Source organism: Nyctereutes procyonoides, unplaced genomic scaffold (assembly GCF_905146905.1).
Source record: "Nyctereutes procyonoides isolate TBG_1078 unplaced genomic scaffold, NYPRO_anot_genome, whole genome shotgun sequence".
Lineage (NCBI taxonomy): Eukaryota > Metazoa > Chordata > Mammalia > Carnivora > Canidae > Nyctereutes > Nyctereutes procyonoides.
The window spans coordinates 100,157,833-100,180,036 of record NW_026575125.1 but is presented as its reverse complement, the minus strand read 5'-3'; the positions used below and the strand labels follow the sequence as shown (position 1 = coordinate 100,180,036).

Here is a 22,204-nt window from a genome sequence, read left to right as displayed (position 1 = left end):
GAAACTGTGGTGAGAGCTTCCTCTTTTCCCTTCTTTGTTTCCCCACCCCCACCTGCTTTTCTTCTCCTTTGATTGTCTCTTTCCCCCAACAGGCATCCAATTTGCTGCCAGTTTTCTTTTTCAAAATCCTGTCTGAGTGGCTGTCATAGAGAATTGGGGCTGTGGGAGATGTTTTCCCAGTCGATGTCATGCTAAGAATGGTATTTTAGAACTACATTAAAATAACCACATTTAAAAAAATATCAATGTCTGCCTAACTACCTATCTATCCCCTCTTCAAAATTAGACCACCGCTTTGGCTGTGATGCAGGGGGAAAAACCCACCAAAAACAAAAACAAAAGAAACCTAGACCAAGAATCAGGAGCCAAGTTACTAAGCAGCTGAGTAGCCTTGGGGAAGTCGGTGAGCATCTCCAAGCCAAAACACAACTGGGGTGTTTTATTATCAGCTTGTTTATCTAAGAGCAGGGCAGAAACACAGCTCTCAAGTCTGCAGAGTCTTTGATACTTCCACAGGACTTTGTCAACTCCATGACATGGGGTCACACTGCCTATGTCCTCATCCCTCCGCGGGCCTAAGGGTGCCAGAGAGCCAAGGGTCTAAGCACATCTCCCTGTCTCTCGCTCCTGGAGCCCCAGCTCAGGCTGGCTGCCCTTGACCACAGCTAGGTGACAGCGGAAGAGGCGGCAGGGATGAGAACCCTCCGTGGCGCGGACATTGCGCCCTCTGCCTGGGAGGTTGGTCCTGGGCCTCCGGCTGCCACCAAGCTGTGAGCACGGCCTTCGGGCTGGGGTGCGCCACAGGCGTCCCGCCCCTGTGTGGCTCGAGAGAGCGCAGAAGCTGCAAAGTTCAACAAAGCCCCGCGGCGCGCAAAGACCCCTCTCAGCTCCCACTCCCTGCCGGGAACTCAAAAAATGAAAATTTGCTTGCGAGAACTAGGGTTTAGAGCATTGAACGCAGAAATCTGGAACTTGTGTAGCACTTGCCGGCTTCCTCTCCCTCCCTCACGTCGGGTCCTCCACTTGGAGGGACCCTCACCTCCCACTCTAGCCCCTCAGTGGGCTGCACTCAGGTCCCAGGAGCCCTGCCCCTGCACTACCTCTTGGCGACTCTCCTGGTCCGGCCAGGGAATCAGTGGCTGCTGACCCGCTGGTCAGTCGTGCGGTTTGGCCACGGCCGTCCTGGGACGAGCTGCAGGCTCGGCGAGCGCTTAGCTCTGCCGCTCAGATTCCCCCACTCTGTATAAAGCTTTCCGCGGTGGGGCAGGGGCTGATTCATAGCAATTTTCCACGCAGCAGCCAGCTCAGTGCCTTACGCATACCTGTTTGCTAAATTCCCTGGGCTACTCCTACTGTTTCTCGCTGTACCCCACAATCTTCTCTCCCTTTATTCAAAGCTGATCTCTCCTTGGAGATTCAGCTCAGGAGTCCCTTCCTCTGAGTGCTCCAAATTTTCCCTCCCCTGGTCATGCCACACAATCTCACATTACAAGCAAAGGAAAGGCAGAAGTGGAGGTTTAGATGGCTAAGAAACTTACCAAAGGGCACAGAGCTAATTAGTGGCAGAGTCAAGAGGAAGACCCAAAACTCCTGGATTGAAGCTCAGCGCATTTTGCTACCCTTCATTGCTTCCCTTCTGCCCTGATTGGTATGGCATTGGAGGGCAGGGAACATCTCTTGTTGGCCCTTTGCACACAGGGACTGCACCAGCTATAACCTCCTCCCCTCCTTGCCTCACTCTTTCTGCTCCTTGTTTCCTGTTTTGTCCAGGGCCTCTGCTCTTGCAAACTCAGAGACAAAAAGGTCATTTTGTTCAAAGTCCCGTGCAAGAGCAAACAGAAGCTGACTTCGCAAAGTCCTCTACCCACCTGGATGAGGATGGTCTCAGTAACCTCCCTCCTGCAACACACACGCACACACAACTATAATCTTCATCATTCTTTTTGTAGCTTCTTGGCACCTTGTGAAATCAGAAGGCATCCACACCTGCCCAAACCATCTTACCTTCTAATACCTCTTCCCAAAACTGCTGCCCTTCCAATCTGCAGCTCAGCACTGGTATGTACAAATCACTCTTCAGTCAAGCAAAAATATATTATTCACAAGTACTAAATATTCTCATCTGATGCGATGAGGGTAACACGGGGTTATAAATGCAAGCTCTCAAGTGGGGAGATTTCAAATATGCAATTACACCCCCTCCCAACTGGATTTTTCTCCTCTCCTGGACAAAGTAAATGGACAAAGGGAGAAGGGTATTGTTGACACAGAGGGACAGGAATGGAAAAGAAAGAAGAGAGTCAAGAATGTCACAGAGACTATGGGTTATCCTGGCAAGAGGGAAGGAGTAGGAGGCAGAGCCTGGGCAATGTAGAGAAGGAATGAAAGGGAGGGGAGAGGAACGTGGGCTGCTGCTGACTTGAGGTGTACACGGATACTGGGGCAGCCCAGGGAGACATGGACTGCCTCCCCAAATGCTCAGGGAAGTGGCTCTCAGATCTCCTGGATTGGAAAATGAGATCCAGGAACCCCGTGGCAAGTCCCTTTTAACTACCCTAGCAAAAGGAGAGTTTCTGGCTCCAGCAGCCACGTGGGTGGCGCTCTTTGCACTTGAAGTACCACCTCGCCACCATCAGGATCAGGAAGATGCCCTCTTTTCCTCCTCCTTCCTCCCACCCCTCCCCCCACAGTAATTCAATAAATCTTACCCAACACAGGAATGTAATTTGAATGCTCAGGGCAGTTTTCCTTTCCATTGAAGAAGAGGATCTTTCCCTCTCCTCCTGCTGCAAATGGGCTGGGTGCTGCCCCTTTATACATTCTAGAGCACCAGATCAGGAGAGGGGGAGAAAGGGAGGGAGCAGCAGTTTGAGGCTGGTCCAAATTGTCCCTGGCATCTCTCTCTCTCTCTCTCTCTCTCTCTCTCTCTCTCTCTCTCTCGTTGGATTTTTTTCTGTAGCCCCTCCTTCTGGCCCTGGCAGCTCTGCTCCCCTTCCTCACTGCAGCATCCTGCAGCCAATTTCCCCACCTTTGTGATAATGGGACTGATATTGGGGAGCATCCTTCTGGTGATGTTTGTTTTATAATGTGGGATCTTAGACTGATATACCAGGGAAGGATTTTAGTTGGGAGTGGGTGGGTGTCAAGAAGATGAAACAAGAAACCCATTCAGGTAGCCAACTGCCTTGTCAGGAAAGTAACACAAGTTGGTGTTAGGGGCAGTTGGGAGACATGATTTGAACCCCAGTGCACAGAGAGTCAATTTAGGCAGAAGAATGGCAGGTTGTCGGCTTGAGTTATAGTGATCGCCTTGGTAACATAAATACTGCACAGTATAATAGTGAAAAGGTAGATCACTGAATATCACTCAGCCTCAGTTTTCTCAACTGCAAAATAGGGGAATAAATGCTCACCCCATAGCACCATGGGGAAGAACATGTGAAATAGCATCAATATGGCACATATGGCCTGGCACAGAGGCCCTTGACCCCTGGACTACCTTCTGGTGTTGGGCACAGGAAGGAAAAGAGGTTTCCCAAGGTCACATAGCAAGTAGCAGAATCAGGATTGGAATCTAGGTACCCCAAACACCCCCCCCAAGAAGGGTGCTTTCCACCTCACCTCCTACTCTAAGAAGGCTGCCAGCGCTATCCTTGGGGACCTGGCTGGAGTGGAAGGGGGTGGGTGGGTTAAGAGCTGATTCTCTGAAGTTGTATACAGAGACTCTACCACTTAGCCCCAGCCCAAGGGCTCAGGCTTATGCTTCATCCCCCTGCTCATCATCACTCGGGTAATCTTCCCATGCCATCTTGGACGGATTCACTGCCACTTTAGTGCCACCTCTGCTGCTCAACTCTGAGACAGTGACTCACCCTCTAGCTGGCCAGGGCCTCTGCCCTCCAGGAAAGAGGCTTTCTTCTTAATTGACTGCAGAAGCCTCAGCCGCAGTGGAACAACGCCCTTCCAGGCAGGATTCAGGATGGAGGGCTTTGAGGAGGAAAGGAATAGCTCCCTACCCCAAAGCTACCACCTGTCTTCCCCACAGCAACTGGGGCGGCACTACTGGAGTCCTCTCTCTAGATTCCTTATGATAACTCCTTAAGTGTCCTCAAGTCTCAGCATTTCCAAAAGATTTCACTCAGGACATCTCTTGGCTGCATGTAATCCAGCCACAGTGTTGGACACAGTGTGTGGCACTGTGCTGGACACCCACAAGACATAAAGTAAGAGGAGATGTCCCTGGCCCCCAATGAGTGTTCATTACAAATTAAAAAAAAATTAACTTGGCAATTTGGAAAGGAGGAGAACACAGGGAGAAATAAATTAGTAAGTACCTGTGAGTAATGGAGGTGATGGACAGATGGTCCTCACTGGAGTCCCAAGGACTGGGGCTGTAACCTGGAATGTCTTGTAACTATCAAGTGGCATCACTAAAATCATTGGTGCAAGCATTTCCCTTAAACACAGAACATCGCTTAAGGAATTGAATGCTAACTGAACCCCTGTCTGTCCTTGCTTAGGGGCATCGTCTGGTGGCCATTTATCCCTCCCTCTGATTCTCCAATTCCCCCAAACTTTCAAATCTTTATATCTGATTAGGGTTGGAGAGAGGAGGAAGGGCTGGAAAGGAACGGAGTTCTTCCAGATCTTAACTGGGATAAGCACTTTGCATGTGTTTCCTCCTTTCAACTTCACAACCACCCCGCCAACATACCTCAGTGACTTGCTAAGCTAGTCACCTACAAAGCCACAGAACAGGGATTCGAAGTAGAACGACTCTAAAGCCTTCAGCACGGCGCTTTACACAATGCACCTCAGGAGGCAGATGTCCTCTTCCTCCACCTCTCGTACCCCCGCTGTCCATCTCAACAGAAAGGAGGAAAGCAGACGACCGGAGCCAGACGGTCATCTGGCTGCAGAGCCTTCTGGAGTAACCCCTGTAGCAGGTAGCCCGTACCTCAGAGTTTCCTGCGGGGGCTACCTCGCGCTGCAAAGCACCTTTGGCAACTCTACCGCCCCCTGCCACCGGTGGCTCCACAGCCTTGGCCGCAGTTCTCGAGAGAGAGCTTGTGTGCTAAGAAAACAAAACAAAACAAAAAAAAAAAAAAAAAACTCACCGGTTGCCCAAGAGCTGTCACAGGCTGGTGCGGGCTGCAGATAGCTCTACCAGATTTGGTGACATAAGCGGGAGGGAGGAACATATATGACGCCCTACTATGTGTCCAGCGCGGGGTCAGTGATTTTTATGCAGAAAATTAGTTGCTTTGCAAAATAGTGAGTTCTCCATGAAGAGAAGTCTTCAAGCTAGGTTAGGACAGGTTTCGCAAAAAGCTTCTCTGCAGATCTAAACTCCTTACTTCTTGAAACCAATAATGCCCTCCACCCTTAAGAGTTGTCCACTCTCCCAAAGATAGGAGGAAAAACACCCCCTGGGGGCAAAGGTCAAGGCGCTGAAGGGTCTGGGGGAGGGTAGTAGGAGGAGTCTCCCGGGGGGTCGATTATACGGGGAAGCAGGGTCCCTGCGGAGCCCTAGCGCTTGCCACCCGCCGGCGGATTCCCCCAACCTTCCAGCTTTCCTAGGTTGCAACTGGCCCCCCGCCTAGACCGAATTCAATCCCTTTACTTGGGGCTGGAGAACAGGCGTTAAGGGGGCAACACCTCAGGTCAAAGGGAAGATAGCGTCTGTGCCTTCACCGCCTCGCTGGCCCATCCCCCCTCCTTCTTTCCCCTCCTCCCCTCCTCGCCCCCTTCTCTTCCGCCCAGAGGGAAGGAGGGGGCGGGCTGTGTGTGTGTGTATGTATGTATGCATGTACGCGTGTGTGCGCGCGCGCGGGTGCGGTTTGTCTATGCGTGCGTTCGGTGTGTGGCTGGGTGTGGGGTGTGGAGTATATTTGGTTTGCGCTGGACGTGGAGCGTGTGTTTTGCGCAGTGTTTGTGTGTGCATGCTTGTAAGTTGTACATTTCTGCCCGATTATAGTGTGACTATGTGGGTGCGATCTGGATGTGGGTGTGTTCCATGTATGGTTTCTGCCGGGTTCGTGGTCGTGCTGTGGTGAGTGTGTATATGTGTGCAGTGTGCATATGTGTTATGCTCATTGAACTTTGTGTGCATAGGTGTGTTTGTGTGTTTACCCTTGGATGTGCTATGCTTGTGTGAGTTTATGGGTGATGTTTGTTGGGGTGTATAGTGTGTGAGTGAGTTCATGAGCAAAATGTCTTTATGTGAGCCTACTTAAGCTGTGTGTGTTAAAAGGTTCATGTGCATGAAGGTATGGAGTGTGTGTGTGTATTTGGGTGTGATGTGTTCATGTGTGTGTGGGGATGCATGTGGCCAGTGTATGGGCTCAGATGGAGGGCTGGAGACCATGTGTATTTTGGAGTGGGGTCGCTGCCTGAGTGGACTGGTATGGTGTGTGAGAGAACTGGGTTGTTAAGAGAATCCATGTGACTGCGCTTGGTGGGTGTTTTCTTTTAATTGGGGGAGGGGCGTTGCCCAAGGACTGGGACGAAAAAGGAGGTAGGGACCGGAGACTCTGGCAGGGTCTCCGCTGGCTTGACCTGCTGTGTCTGGGTCCTCCTGCCCTTGGCTGGTGCGTCATCGCAAGGCCTGCTGGGGCAGGGTGTGAGCTTACCTGGCTGCTTAGAGGAAAGAAGAGGAGGGCGCTGCACGTGATTGGCCAGGTAGGGCACCTAGGGGCGCGGTGCAGGGGCTGGTGGGAGTAAGCTGGAGAGATTCTTGGTCACTGGCCCAACACCCCTCCCCCGCAGGAGATCCCCGTCCTTGCCTAGCTAAGCCCAACTATTTGCTCAGGGCCTTGCTGTTTCACATCTCCTTGGCTTTTGTGTGGGCAGATCCAGTTGCCTGGAATCCCTTTTCCCCTGGGCCTCGTGACAAACTCCTACTTATTTTTCTAAGACCTAACTTAAGAGTCACAAAAGTTTCTCTGCTTTTCTCCCTCCCATTTGAAGGCTCCCTCCTTTGAGCCACCATAATTACACTCTTCATACTTCTCATGACATGATCATACATAACTGGATACATAACTACAATTATTGGTCTCTCCTTTTAAACTCTGAGCTCCTGTAGAGAACGTCTGGTATATAGTAAGAGTAATGGTAGTGATCATCATAATAACGTAACCATTTATTAAGTACTTGCTGTGCACCAGGCATTGGGCTAAGTGCTCTTACAATCATTACCTCTTCGAGTCCTCACAATGACCCTATGAGATAGGTGGAGCTATGATTATCGTTATTTTATACATCACACATCAAGCTCAGAGTAGTAAAGTAACTACTCCAAGATCACACAGCCAGAAGGAGGTGGAGCTAGTATTTAAATACAGGTTTGCTTTGTTCCCTAAATCTTTCTTCTATACCAGGCAGCCTCACCCAGAGTCTCCTGATTCCTGCTAGGCATTGAAGTCTCTATCAAACAGTATCATTTCTCAACAAATCTTTCTTTTGAGTTTACTGACAGCACCAAGAGTGCTCAGCATAATTACTTTCTTTGTCTCTCAGATAGCTGATACCTTCTCCACCTAATTACCTGCTTTGTTGACACCTCAAAATCTTTAATTACTCTAGGCTCATAAGCACCTCACCAGCTCCTGTTCTGGGAGCTCTCCTTAGGCTGGTGCTGAAAGATCAGAGAATGAGCATTGTCTAGCCATAGGGTCAGGGGAATTGGGTATGGAGAATGATGGAGGCAAGGGGTCAGAATGGAGTGAGGGAATGATTTCACAGTTCCCCCAGGCCTGTTTTTACAACATTACCACCAGAAGTTGGTATGCAGTAAATTTCAAGCAGGACAGTCATCTCCATATCAAGCTGCACACTGAAAAACAAGCAGATCCCCCCCCCCCCGAAAAAATTCCTGAATGGCCCTATTTTGTATTATTCATGTTTGGTGGGGGCAGGGGGGAGCACTGTGCTTGTCTAATGGGGCTCATGCTGCTCTAATGCCTTCCAAGCAGCCTCATATGAGAAATCCAAATTAAAACAATACATGGGGGGAACACATTTATGGCGGGGTGTCAGGCCAGTCACAGCTCAGCCCCTAGGGAACCAGCTTAGACTGCTACAAAGAGGTCAGGGGGTGGAGAGAGAGGGACAATTCAACTGTGGTGAGTCACTTCACCACTTTTCAGGGGGGAAAGCGAGAAGCACGATTTAAATTGCTACAGTTATTGTGCCCTCTCAACTGGCACAAATAAGCCTGGTGTGTGGCTGAAAAGCAGCTGGATCATCCATAAAACTTCCCTGAAGCTGGGCCTGGGTCAGCACCTCATCCTGGGTGGGCAGGAAAAGCATTGCCTAAACTAATATGTAGCCAGAAAGTCTCCTTTTGAAAAAAAAATGGTGCGGGGTGATAGAGAGGCCAGTCTCAGTCACTCAGGGTACAGACTAGCTGAAGCCCTTGGTAAGTCCATACAAAGAGTTCATCAGACTTTCATTTCTCCTAGCATCTAGTCTCAGGCATTTGGCTTTCCTGCAGCTGTGGGTCAGTCTGACACCTCTTCTGAATATACCAGCTTCTCTTCCACTTCCTCAAAGTCACTCTTGTGAGCCCTCTCCCTCTTCTAAGTTTCTCTTCCTGCCTCCCATCCCAACACACACACACACACACACACACACACACACACAAACACTACTTGGAGCTTAAAATCTGCACTATGCCTTTTTCTCTTTGGAGTTTATAACATGAGGATTATAAATTATATGGAGAATTGTAAAGGTGGAAAATGCCTTAATAACTCCCATTACTCTCAACTGTAAAACAGAAATTCGCTTGTTTTCATACTAAAAACAACCTGTTAGGGGCAAGGTACAGATGTGAATTTTTTTATTGAGGAGAGAGATCTTGGTTTCACCATGAGAGTAAAGCCCTTTAAAGATGAGAATCTTTGACTTTTCCATAGGGGCAGAGGAGCTGTGGAGTGAGAAAGCTTTGAGTTATATCCCTGGCTCCATCGCTTCCTTGCTGTGTGATCTTGGGAAGGTTACTTCATCTCTCTGAATCTCACTTTTTTTCTTATGTAAATTGGAGATATTAACACCTGCCTTAGAAATGCTCAGAGGACTGAAAGGGGTAGAATATGGAAAGCACCAGCCAAATGCCTAACGTGAATAGAGAACATTCAAGAAAAGGTTAATTCCCTCCCTCACTGTACTCCCCTCCACCTTTACAGTATACCCCAGTGTCACAACCACTTTGTTCAGCGACTGAAGCCGACTGACTGAGTTGTCAATTTTCCTCATTACTGATGTGTCTGACACTCTTCAAATAACTCCTCTTCTTTTAGGACAATGTTTTGATCAGCCTAATGCAGCCCGGGAAGAACTGGACCCTTAGTCCAATTCTCACTCTGCAGTTTCTCCTGGCAGTGTTAATGAGACCAAGGTTTCAGTGGTAATACTCCATGCAGGAAAGTTTCAAACTACCTGCCCAGTATCTAGACTCCCCCGCCCAGTTATGAACTGAACTCCCCAACCCTCACTGAAGGCCCATTCCGGACCCTGTCTCCTATATATACATGCTGTGCCATGGTACTCAAGGGAATGACAGCATGACTATTTCCTGGTGAAACTGCTCCCCCGTACTCCTGCTTGGTGTTCTTTATTCACTGCCACCTAAAAATTAAAAAGGGTTTCAAAGGCCACCCTTTTTCTAGCAGCCACCAAGGTTGGGAGGCAGATAGGGTGATGAGAGAGATGATGGATATTTTTCTGATATCTATTTTACAGCACTTAAAATACAGCTCCAGTTAGTTGTTTATCTGTTTGCAATTAAAGGAAAGTAAAATCTACCCTTAGCCTAAAATGGTCAAGTGAGAGAAGACCCCTATCTATGCCCTTCCCTCCCTGATGCTGTTGCCTCCCTCTAGAGACAAAAGTAAGTCACTACAAACAAAGGCTGCATTTAAGAAGGAAGTGGTAGGAGGTTAAAAAGTTGAGCATAGGGGTTCCATAGAATCCCCTAAATTGAGATTTGAGTTCGGAAAAAGCTCTGAGAGGCTGGTATCCAGGTGTTCCAAGTCTTTGGAAGATGCCTTCACCTTCTCCTTTTCCCTCACCCCTCTTATTAATCTTGCATGCTACCCCTCACTGACCCCAGACTCCAGCATGCAACATTATCTCTTCGGGAGTCCTTCTGAGGATTTTGGAATTTAGAAAAACTTTCCAGCGCCTACCCATCTCTGCTTCTGAGGAGGCCTATAGCCTCCGCTTTGAGGAGGGAAGAAGGAGGGGTAGCAATGAAGGGTCAGGTGAAGCAGGGGTTTAGAATAGGCTCTGGCCATTTAATAAGCTTCCCTGAGTGCAGGGACCTACTGGTGGCTGGGTATTGGGTGCCCATCCTGAGGAAGCTGTGTGGTTTCTCAAGAGGTGTATCTGAGATATAACAGTAGCTGCCAAGGCTCATCAAACATGCCATCTACCTACTTCTGCTGATACATGTGAGAACAAATGATACTGCCAGAAAGAAACAGAAAGCATTTCCTAGTGACTCAGAGGGCCAGCAATGAGGACACAGGTGGTACTTGCACTGCATCTTCCAGTTGAAATGTGCACTTTTTCTCAGAAAGGAATCTATAAGTAATCAAATAGATCAAAGATCAGAATTTGGATCTGGGCAAGGGAACAGCACCAACATCATATTGACTACCTAGCAACTGTCTGTTGTATATCAGCATAGGGCTAGGAGCTTTGCAAATGTGATCTCTTTTAATATCATTCAAGCTTTGAAATCACACCAAGCCAGGTCAGAATCCTTGCTCAGCCACTGTGTGGCAGTGGACAAGTTACTTAACTTCTCTGAGCTTTTGTCTTTTTGTTTTTGTTTTTGAGCTTTTGTCTTTAAAATAAAGATAAGAATACTTACCTCGGAGACAGTTGTCATGAATGTTAAATGAGATCATTTATGTAAAGTGACTGGTCCATAGTAAATCTTTGGAGAAGGAAAAAAACACATCTTTTGATACCTGAGCCATAGAGAGTATTTAATGTAATTGATATACCATATGAATATGATTATTCTTACTTATAACCTGGAAATGTAGGCATTATTATATCATTTGAAGAGAGGTTAAATAACTTGCTCCCCGCAACACAGGGCAAAAACAGACCTAGATCTCAAACCAGTTCTGCCTCTTCTCACCCAGTTTTAGAGGACATTTTATGGTCATTGAGGAGAGGCTGACCTGATCTAGTCATTACATTTAAACCACAATTTGAAGGGGGAAAAAAAGCCCTTAGATTAAACACTGTATAGTGGGATTCTAGATAATCATCTGATTTATTTGCATATCACAGGCCCTGTATTATCCTTTTTAAAACATTTTTAAATTATAAGAGTAATATAAAAACAAACTTGATAAAGGTTTTAAGAAACAGAAATAACAATTATGGCACCCACTTAATAGAATCTCTTACTTTACCTTGTTGCTGAATTTTCTTCCGGTCTTTCAAAAATGCATACTTGACACAATTATAATCATACCATTTCCCACATTGCCACATATTCTTCATGAACACCGTATTTATGGCTGTAGACTAGTCTAACAAGTGGTACATTGTAGAGTCTGTTTAACCATTCCACTAGTGTTGTATGTTTAGGTTGTCTTGGTAGATGAGCATGAATAAAGGAATGATGTTGCTTGCACCATTGCCATAATCACCCTCAGGGACCTGGTGTCCTGTTTTATCAATGCCCAATATGCTTTTTGTCATTCGATATTTAAGTTTGATGAATGTCAGCTCTACTACTGGAGCCTGAGGTACATTCTGCAAGAGTATTATTTTCTGCCAGTTTTCATCGCAAAAATTCTGTCTTTAAGCCTCATGGTGGGTAAAGTGGCTAATCTGAGAGCTGTCACATTTTTTCCTTTGGGAAAATGTCTTTTGAGGTGCAAACAAATGATTTACAAAGGAATTTGGGGAAGTCCTACCATTGGTGAATGGGGGTGCTCATCTGATAGCATGACAAGGGGAGTGGGATGTCGCACTGGCAAACTTGCCCCAGGTCTGAAAAAATAATTCTGTTACAGCTGAATTGGGCCTGGTCTTAGCAAATTCATTGGGTCCCAACTCCAAGAAAAGATCAAATTTGTATGTAAAGTGGGCCCCGGGGTCCCTTCAGCTTTAGAGTTTTGGCTGCTTTACAGAAGTTCAACTGTCTGAGGCTAAATCCAATGCCAAGAGCAAACTGGAAGAGAGAATTTCAAGTGGGTCAATCGTGCTGTCCCTTTTCCCTGGGTAAAAAGACCTTTCTGGGCCACTATTCTTCCCAAATCTCCATGATGCCTCGTCCAGATGTCTTCATATGGTTGTCCATTGTCCACTACCACTGTCAAAAGATTACTCTGATATACCAACTGTCTTCTGGGAAAGTTGGAGGTGGGTGGGTGAGAGACATTTAAAATACTTCTCCCTACTCTATCCAGCCAGTGGCCAGCTACTTCCCTCCACCTCTGACTCCAGAGGATTTCAGGAAGATATCTGAAGGGAGGCACCCATGGCAAATTATAGCCCTACAGAATATCAATAGTTATGTCATACAATCACATGAATAGTTATTATTCATATTGCACAGCATTGGTCAGGGAAGAGAGTAATGAATGGGTTCTTACCTGGTCAAAAAAAAAAACTGTACCCAAAGACTGACTATTGCAGAGTGCTGTCCTGTGACTTAAATGAGATCATACATGTAAAGGAGTGAGCCTTGGGCCCAGCACCTGGGAAGGGCTTCACATATATTGGCTGCTATTATGAGTAATGGAGCTGGTGTGGGCAGTGATGTGCTACTGGCATATGTGGGGGGACAGGTCTCACTAGAATAGACATTCAGTAGCAAATCTAAGATTTCACACTTGGGTTCAAACACCAACTAAATACAGAACGCAGACACTGAAAAGAACTTGGCTTGACTGTAAAAAAAAAAAAAAAAGGTAGCTTCAATTGAAAGTACTTCCAATGTGAATAAACCATTTGTGTGAACTGTGTGGTATGTACGTGAGATTTGTGTGTAGGATGTGCACGTGTGATATGGGTATATTGTACTGTGTGTGAAAAGCACACGATGAGAGTGAAGCATATGTGTTTGTGCATCCGTGATTTGAATGTGGGCATGTGTGGGTGTGGGAATGTGTACGTATGTGCGTATTTATGACTAAGTATCTGTGTACCATGAGTGTCATGTAGGCCTCCAAAAGAGGGAAAGTCAGCTATCCAGGACTATATTTACAGGGGCGCAGCTGGAAATCCTCTTTTGGCCAGGTCATTAGGCATTCACAACTTGGAACATGTTCAAAGAAGAGCAGCTAGATGCGGGTAGGAGACTTGCAGCCATGTCACACGTCCAACAGATGAAGAAACTGAGGAGGTTTGGCCTGCATAAGAATAGGGGTGAGTGGGGGTGGGGGAATGGGGAGGGCTGGCACTCTTCCATTGTGAAAGGATCATGAAGGTCAGTGCCAGGGCCAGAAGGACATAGATTTGGGTTCCATTTAAGGAAAAGTCTTCAAATTTAAATAGACATGGATGTCTTTAGATAGGGATGGGCTTTCTTGTGTGATATTAACCCAGTCCCAATGGGGTTATTCCTAAAGGAAACTTCCTATCCGTGATCTCATTGGAGTCACACACAACCTTGTAGGCCAGGTGGGGGTGGAATAGTTCCCCTCCCTCCTTTTCTCCAACAGGGGGCCTGGGCCATTAAGGCCGTAAAAGGCATTCATAAAACTCCCTCACCTTTTTTTCCAATTTACTAGGATCGCATAAATTTGAACAAATATACAGAACAAAAAGTTAAACTCTGTGTGTATGCAGATATCTTTCCTTCTCAGAGATCTCAGGCTTGCCAGAGACTATACTCGAATTTGCTAACCACGCTGCAATCCCTCAGCAGTAGTCAGACTCCTGGGATGGTTCTCAGCAGGGTGCTGAGGCTGACAAGAACTGAAAACAAGTTTTTGCTGAAATAAGTTGTTGAGGCCCACCCTCTCCCTGCCTCTCCTCCCCCGCCTGTGAGGGGGCAGAGGAAAGAGGAGACAGCCCCAGGTTTTGTCTATGGCTGGTGACCAATGACGCACTCTCACCAATATAGATTTTGGAGGTGGAGACTATGGAAAAACAGGTGGCAGTGGGGGCAGGTGGCAGCCTGGAAGGGGTGGGGCCTCCCAAGGGGGAGTGAAGGACAGTATGGGTAGGGGTCCCGGGAAATCTCAAAAAGAAACGAACAGTCCTCTGAAACTTTAAGGAGGAAAAAAAATCGGTTTTCAAAAATGTGCTTTATAGAAGCAGTTCCAGGAAAGGGGTGAAATGCCACCCACATATTTTGATCCGTGCTGTGATCTTTGCACATCTGTGGCCTCAACTCCACAGGGAAAGGGGAACCTAGAATTGATTTCAAGCACCCAAGTAAAGACCCAGGCTAAAGACCCCAAGCCTCCGCCCCTGGGCAGTTTGGGGCAGTGGGCAGTTGGCAGGGCTTCAACAGAACCAGATTTGCTGCCGACTCCTTGTATGACCTTGAGCAGGCCTTTTGCCATCTCTGGGCTTCAATGTCGCCATGTCTTAAATGAAGGGGTTGAATTCGACGACTCTAAGAGGCCCACGGTTTAGAGGCCCACGGTGATATTCCGTAGTTAAGATTGGGATGCTAGGGACAAGATTCGGGCAAAAGGACCTCCCTCCCCCCTCACCTTCACCGTCCCTGGGCCCTGGCCACGCAGCCTGGAACATTCCCCCTCGGGGCTTTAGGGCCTTTGGGTTGCGGGGTGGCGCGGCGGGCCCCAGGCCTCCGCCGTCACCCCGCCGGGTGAGCCAGCGGCTCCGCCCCCACGCTCACCCCGCGTCCCGCCGGGCCATTAGCGCGATTGCTCGCGGTTCCCGGCAAAGCTGGTGATTTATGCGGGGCCTCGACGGGGCAGTCCCTGGAGCCAGGAACAATTAGCTAAAAGCCAGCGGGAAGGGAGGCGAGGGGGCGGCGAGCCAAGCCCCAGGGCGCCCAGCTGGGGCTGTGGCCCGCGGGCTGCCCCGGGCCGGAGCGCCCCAGCCCCCAGACTCGGCGGGCCCAACTCACCACGGCGGGGGCGGGGCTCAAAGGCCGAGGCGAAAAGGCAGTCCAGGATCCACGCCATGACCCGCGCCGAGTGCCGGCCGCCTTGCCGCTGGCTTCCGCGCCGTCCCCGCACAGGGCCGCCCTAAGTAGCCCCCGGTGACCACGCCCTGAGCCGCACCCTGCACCCAGCTCGCAGTGTCTTGGTCACCGGACACCTCGGGCTTGTCACGAAGGGGGCAGGGCCTCAGGGGAGCGCCCCCCTCCCTCCGGAGGAGAGGCCGCTGGTCCCGTAGCCCCTTCCCCCACCCGGAGGGAGACCAAGATGCAGCTCCTGTCCCGGGGAGCTCACTCTGAAGGCGAGACCCTGCCCCTACCCCGGGGAGCCCCGCCTGAGGGGAGACTCCACCCCAGCCCCGGTGAGCCCCGAATCTGAGTGGGAGGGGAGGGCTCTACCTCCAGGAGCTTTTGATCAGGTGCGTAAAAGCGGGCCTGTCCCCAGGAGCTGGAATTTGTAGGCGAGTTGGTGCACCTGTCCCAGGGAGCCTCAGATCTGAGACGGAGGCTGTATCCCAGCCCTACAAATCCCCGCGATGGCGAGGACACATCATCTCAGCCCTGGGGAGACCCAGTCTAGTGGGGAAGCGGTGTCTGCCCCAGGAGCCCTGAATCAGAAGGGAAGGAACCGCCTCAGCCCTTGAGAACCTTCTGTCCTAGGAGAGGCATCACCTCAGTCCTGAGTAGCTCCAAATCTGATTTTAAATCACTGTCATTCTACAGAACCAAGAATGTGAGTAGGAGAAAAGAGCTTTGCCCCCTCACCCACCCAAGGAGCCCCAAAGCTGAGACTAATTTTACTGCCCTTGCCTTTGCGGCTCCCTCACAGCACAGAATGCTGTGCTTCCTGAGAACCTTTGTTTTTAGGGGATTAAACTCCAAGTGAGATGAAAGAACGCAGTGTCAAGTATATGTAAGTATGGAGTGCCCCCCAGGTGCCACTGACTTACAGATTCTGCCGCCTATACTTTTTGCTCAGGGCCCTGGCATAGGAGGGGCACCAACATTTATTTTTAGAAAGAATTTGATATTTGATATTTCAATGGGGGGGGATGGTACTATGTTGGATTTTATTATACTTCTTCTATGACTTTGTATTTTTAAATTTTAAATACATATCGGGGCACGTACCATAATGGGTTCAGTGTTTAGGGGCATCTGGTAGTAGTAAACCAGCCCTGAGCTGCTTAAGTCCAGAGGCCCAAAATAATTTCTCCCCCAATCCTCCATTGGCAGTCGTGGAGACGTGACTCTGTGCCTTGTTTTTCTCCGCTGGGAGAAGGGGCTCTGTAGATCAAAATTCTAGTGAGGGAGTAGCAAGAAATATGAAAAATCCTCTTCCAATAGCTCGATTGCAGGCCTAAGGAGAGGAAACTGCAATCACAAGTCCTTTGGGGAGAGCAGTTATTACATTTGCTTTGTTAACCACTGATATTAGCATTAATGCAGCAGAAGGGGTGCATAAAATGGAAGAATCACCTGTACTTTGTCATGCAATTCTTAGCAAAGTTGAGGTCTAGTCAGAGTTTAAAGGGTTTCCTTCCACTCATTTTCCTTCCTTTCTGGGAAACATGGTACCTCCCTGCCTTTGCACCAATTTTAAAATCATTTCCAATTTTCTATGTTTTCTAAAAGCAATCAAAGACAACAAACATTCACCGGACCTGCTCTTTTACCAATTTCTGCTGTACAAATACCCAGTCATCCAAGCCAAACAAGTCTGACATCTAGAAATGTCCAGTTTCAGGCCTTGGATATTGAAATCTCAGCCTTACCTCTTCCCATGAGTTTATCCACCACCAGCTTTTGTCATGGCATCAATGGGTTTCTTTTTTTTTCCAGATGAATGAGGTAGGTTTTTGTTGTTGTTGTTGTTTTGTTTGTTTGTTTGTTTGGCTCCCTCCTGGGGCGGCTGCCTGCTCAGTCCAATCCAATGGGCCTCAATAATTAAAGTTTCTCTGCTTCCAGGATAGCTCTACTAGAGGTACAAACTCATGACAGCTGGCCTTTGTTGCCTTTTTCTGGAAGATATGATGTGGTAAAGGAACAAAGCTAAGGATCCTTACAAACCTAGACTGAAAGCCCAATTCTGCTATGTACTAGCTATGTAATTGCAGGAAAATTATTTAGAAAGCCTCTCTGAAGCTTGGTTTTCCTCATCTGTCAAATGGGGATATTAATGGTTGTGAACAGGTTCCAGCCAAACTAAGGCTAACTCTTTGGGGGAAAAAAGAGGGAGAAATATAAGTTCAGAATTCTCAAGAAAATGTACTTAACCATTCGAGTTAGCAATTTCTCCTCTCCATTTTTTTTACCCACCTCCTCTGCCACTTAATTACTTAGTGTTCAGTTTCCTTTGAAAATCTTTACCCTTAACTAAATGTCACATAAAAGGGGAATGCATTCATCTATCAATCCATCCACTTATCCAACAAATATTTATCAAATGTTCTTTGTATGCAAGATATTGAGCTATGTATATAATGTTGGTTCACTGAGTGAATGATTGCACAACTGTTTTTAAGTGTATAATTTGAAAACCTATACAATAACCTGAAAATATACTTATGATTATTTTAAATGAAAAATAATCAACATGCAAAATGTATGCACATTATTATATAAACAGTACAAATAAGTAATAAGCTTATACATAGGGAAAAAAAGGCTAATAGGAAACGCACCAGAATCTTAATATTGATCGTATTTAAGCAATGCAATTATGGGCAATTTTTAACTGTTTTATTATTTCCATATTTTAGTATTTTCCAAACTTTCTTTAATAAACATATATCATTTCTGGAGTTAGAATACACTACTTATAGAAAAAAAAATCTGTAACCTTGTCTGTGCTGAAGAAAGGCTAGGGGAGTGACTGGTGCCTTGAGGCTGGAGTCATGCTATTGGTGCAGAGCACTGGGGCTGACTTTGGAGATCCAGAAAAAAGCTGAAAGTTGCTCTGTGAGTAAAATGCAGGACTTCTTTCCTGTGCAGAGGCACATAACCAGTTATTACTGCTTCTTCCCAAGAATGCAGAGACCCTTAGCACCCTCCTCCAGCAGTCAGAAGCCTGCTAGCCTGAACCTGCAACCTCTCAACCTAAGGTGTGTACTCACAAGGGGCCTGTTGGGTATATCTGCCCTCACCCTAACAGTGCAAGGCATAGAGCTTGACAGCTTGTGGCCTCTGCAGGGTCTTTCATTGCAATTCCAATTAAAAGCCAAGCACCAAATAAATAAATAAATAAATAAATAAATAAATAAATAAAATAAAATAAAAAATAAAAAAAGCCAAGCACCGTGCTCCTTACTTCTACTCAGGTCATTGTCTACCATGAGGTCTTTCACAGAAAGAAAATATATTTTAACTGGGATGTTTTAAGGATGACGAAATCAAGCTGGGGGCTTGTTGACTGTGAGAAGGAAGGCTTCAAACCTTCCTATTTTTTTTTCCTGAAGCTCAAAAGCACTTGTCACCCAGGCGAACAGTTGTTAATTAAATGAGATTTCAAGAATGAAAGCTGGTCATAAGTTGGAGTTTCACAAAATATGGCCCATTGGACCAGATGTAGCAGAATCACTTTGGATGTGCTGTAAGAATGCCAATTCCCTGCCCCCATTCGAGACCTAGTGAATGAGAATTTCTGGGCATGGGTATCAGAAAACTGCATTTTTAGCAAGCTCCCCACAGGGGCTCTTATATCCAATAAAATTAAAGAAACTCTGGTACAGTGGAAAGACATCTTTCCCTGAGAACCCTTGAACATGGTGTCTCCTCATTGTACTCCTGCGACAAGGAGCACTAGGGCAGCCATCTGGGGAATGTGATCCTTTTCACCCTACTCTACTTCCCTTTGGTGTGTGGGTAAATATATAGCAGGAGAAATTGAGCATACCTCAAAACTCAGTGGGGACTAGTGGCAAAAAGAGCATACTCCATAAAAGTTATCCATTTGGATTTTCTGAGAACCCTGGTGTATGCCTATATAGCATTTTTCAGTCTGGCTACCTCATTTGGACTCCCTACTTGTTGGGTTCCTTGTGTCACACAAAGACAGCTGAAGTACAGTGGAAAGAGCGTGGTAGTTAAAGTTCAAATATTGTGGGAAGGGGGAGGCTGGGCATCCTGACCTACTGGCTGGATGAGCCCAAGTAGGTCAGCTACCCAACCTGAGCACCAGCCTCCTCTTTATCTAATGAGGATCCCCAACCCCTGCTCACCTCCCTCAACAGGTTGTTATGAAGGGCTCCGCAATTTTAGGAGGGAGATGACAAGGGACTCTGCCTCCAGGCCTGTGGATGGAATTAGCAGATTGGCAACCCTGTCTCCCAGCACCTCCTTTAGAGGAGTCCCATTAGAAGGTTTACGTGGTGTACATAGGGATCACATGTGCTCTTGCAAAGGAGCTATTAACCTTAGGACCTCAGGACTTTGCCTCTCTGCTTTTCTGTTTGGGAAAGATTTATCTGGGTTCTTGGTAAACATAGCGAAATTCTGGCTCAGGGGTTGGGGGGGAGCTTCCTCATTTTTCAAATGAGATTATACAAAGAAAACTGGAAGTTCCTTTCTAGCTACTTAGCAGTCCTAGGATACATTGCTTCCATAGCACATCTTTTCCTGCCAGAACTCGATTGCTTCCAAACTTTTCATATAACCAAAGCCTGACAAGGTCCTGGCACTATCGTCATGAGGTAGAAATAGGAGATAATTCTTCCCACTTTTAGTTAGAAAAGCTGAGGCAAAAAAAAAAAAAAAAACAGTAAGTGACTAGCCCAAAGCACCGAGAGGATGAGAGATGAGCCAGGACCAGCTTCCAGATCTTGTTCCCCCTTCCTATCACCACCCCGTTCTTTTCCAGTACCCCTCACTAGATCCCAGGAGCTGTCTGTCACAGTGTGCTGACACCACTCAGGGAAATGCAAGTTTCATCCTGACACCAGAAAGACGGAGCTACGATTACGCTTCAGTCCCCAGGGAGGCAGAGAAATTGCTTTTAGTTGACAAGTGCATCTCCCACACACATACCCCCTCTGGTTGAATGAAAAGATAAAATCAAGTTTAAAATCCCAAATGCTCACTTAATTTTGTAAAGCATTTTGCTCTTTGAGCTAGGGGTGGGCAGGATGAGACAATCTTCCAACTCTAGAGGTTTTAACAAGGTTGGGAGGAATAGTAGAAAATAAGGGGGAGCACAGAAACACCAGGAAGAAGAAAAAAGTATAAAAGTGATCTTTCACTTTTGTGCCATAATCAATATGAGAAAATGGAATTGTCTGAAAAAACAACCAGAAAAACTTGGGTGTGTTTATGTCTTTGAAAAACAGCAAGAGATGTGAGCCACTGAGATTGCCATTAGAGATGAAAATTCTGGGGCTTCCAGTAACAAGAGATTGGGGGCTGAACAGGGGGACTGTCCACTTCCATATGTTAACAGAGATTTCCAACCTGAGCTTCACTTGCTCAGAAGGTCATCTCTGCAAATCACTTGCCTTTACATGTTTAAGTGTGGCAGCTACCAGTGTGCTCTCATAATCTATTTCACATCTAAACCTCATACAGCTTGGAAGGTTGGCAGGACAGAGCCTAGCACAATCCCCATTTTATAGATGAAGGAACCGAAGCTCAAGGAAAGGTAGTGACTCACCCATGGTCATTCTTTTTCTTTCTTTCTTTCTTTCTTTCTTTCTTTCTTTCTTTCTTTTCTTTTCTTTTCTTTTCTTTCTTCTTTCTCTCTCTCTCTCTCTCTCTCTCTCTTTTTTAGATTTGGACACTGTACTTGAACCATTGTCTGTGCCTCCTTCTTTTGTGCTTGGCTATTTCTCGCACTACCCATATCCATACTGAAATCTGGTCTTTAGACCTCATTCGCTTTCTGTCCCCCTTTGCACATCAGAGACTAGAGACATCCCCCTAGCTGAGAATTACAGAGCCCTTAAAAAAGCTTCCCGTCTAAGAACGTCCTTATTCTTAGGAGATATATGCTGAAGTATTAAAGAGAGAAGTATTATGGTATCTGCAATATACTTTCAGAGGGAGAGCATGAGCAAGAGCAAAGGGAGGGAGAGGAAGCGGGGGGGGGGGAGAGAGAACATGGCAAATTGTTAATGAGGGTACGTACAATTATTTATGTACCATTCTTTCAATTTTACTATATGTTAAAAAGTTTGAAAATGTAAACGGGGGGGGGGGGCAATCTCTCCATCTAGGTAGCCACTCTATCTGCTTATGCTAAAATCTGGGTGTCAATGGCACATCCCCTCCTACAGGGTCCCACCTCAGGATGCCATTAAAAGGGTCCAGCATCAAGCACAGAACTAGCTCAGCAAGAGAGACAGGCAGGACCCATGAGTGGTCTTGATGTCTTAGATGGAGCTTGGCTGCTGGGAAATGGCCATGTGTGCTGAGTGGGAGTTTAGGGTGATGCATTTCTTGGCAAAGCAGCTGAATGGATGCCCTAGAGAAGGAATCCCCCAAAAATTTGAGATGGAATTTTTCCAAAAATAGATTTTTTAAAAAAATTTCAGGGTTTGCTTATCAGGGCTGGAAGTGTCATTAGAAATAATCTGGTCCAACCTCCTCAGATTGGGGCGGGGGGCACTGAGATTCAGGGAAGGAGAGTGACTTACCCAACATTGCCCAGCAAGTTAGTAGCTGAAATGGGACTAGAAACCAAGTGTTCAGCCTTCCAGTCCAGGGCTCTGTCCATTATATCACTCTGTCATCCCACCTTGGGTTCGTGGGCTCTTGAAATATCATCTGCTCATCCTAGGGCTTGCTCTCTTCAGACCAGCATGGCACTCGGGGGATTTGCAGTCAGCGCCAGTCCCTGCCGCTGGGAGCAGAGCCAGACGCCTGAAGATGGCACCTGTCACATCCTATTGGAATGAATGACCTCCCTCTGAAATTGAGATGGGCCGGATGGAATCCGGGAGTGGTACCTTGAAAGCAGAGTCAGTCCAGGCCTGTGTGGCTCATGCACCATGAACATTTGAGGCTGAGGAGTTTCCCATCTTTCTTGGACCCCAAGTGATTTATTGATCATTCGCAGGGCAGCCACTCTGGTTCATTGGTTTAGCTGCCATTACCCCT

At 47.1% G+C, this 22,204-nt stretch overlaps 1 protein-coding gene across 1 annotated transcript in view; it reads right to left on the bottom strand.

Annotated features, from left to right (window-relative positions):
- The window catches only part of ARHGAP36 (Rho GTPase activating protein 36), a 29,884-nt gene extending 14,744 nt beyond the window's left edge, over window positions 1–15,140 (bottom strand). The window contains exon 1 of the mRNA XM_055338836.1: window positions 15,083–15,140. Within this exon, the coding sequence (XP_055194811.1) occupies window positions 15,083–15,140 (58 nt within the window). The remainder of the gene's footprint in view (window positions 1–15,082) is intronic.
- Between the last annotated feature and the right edge of the window lie 7,064 nt (window positions 15,141–22,204).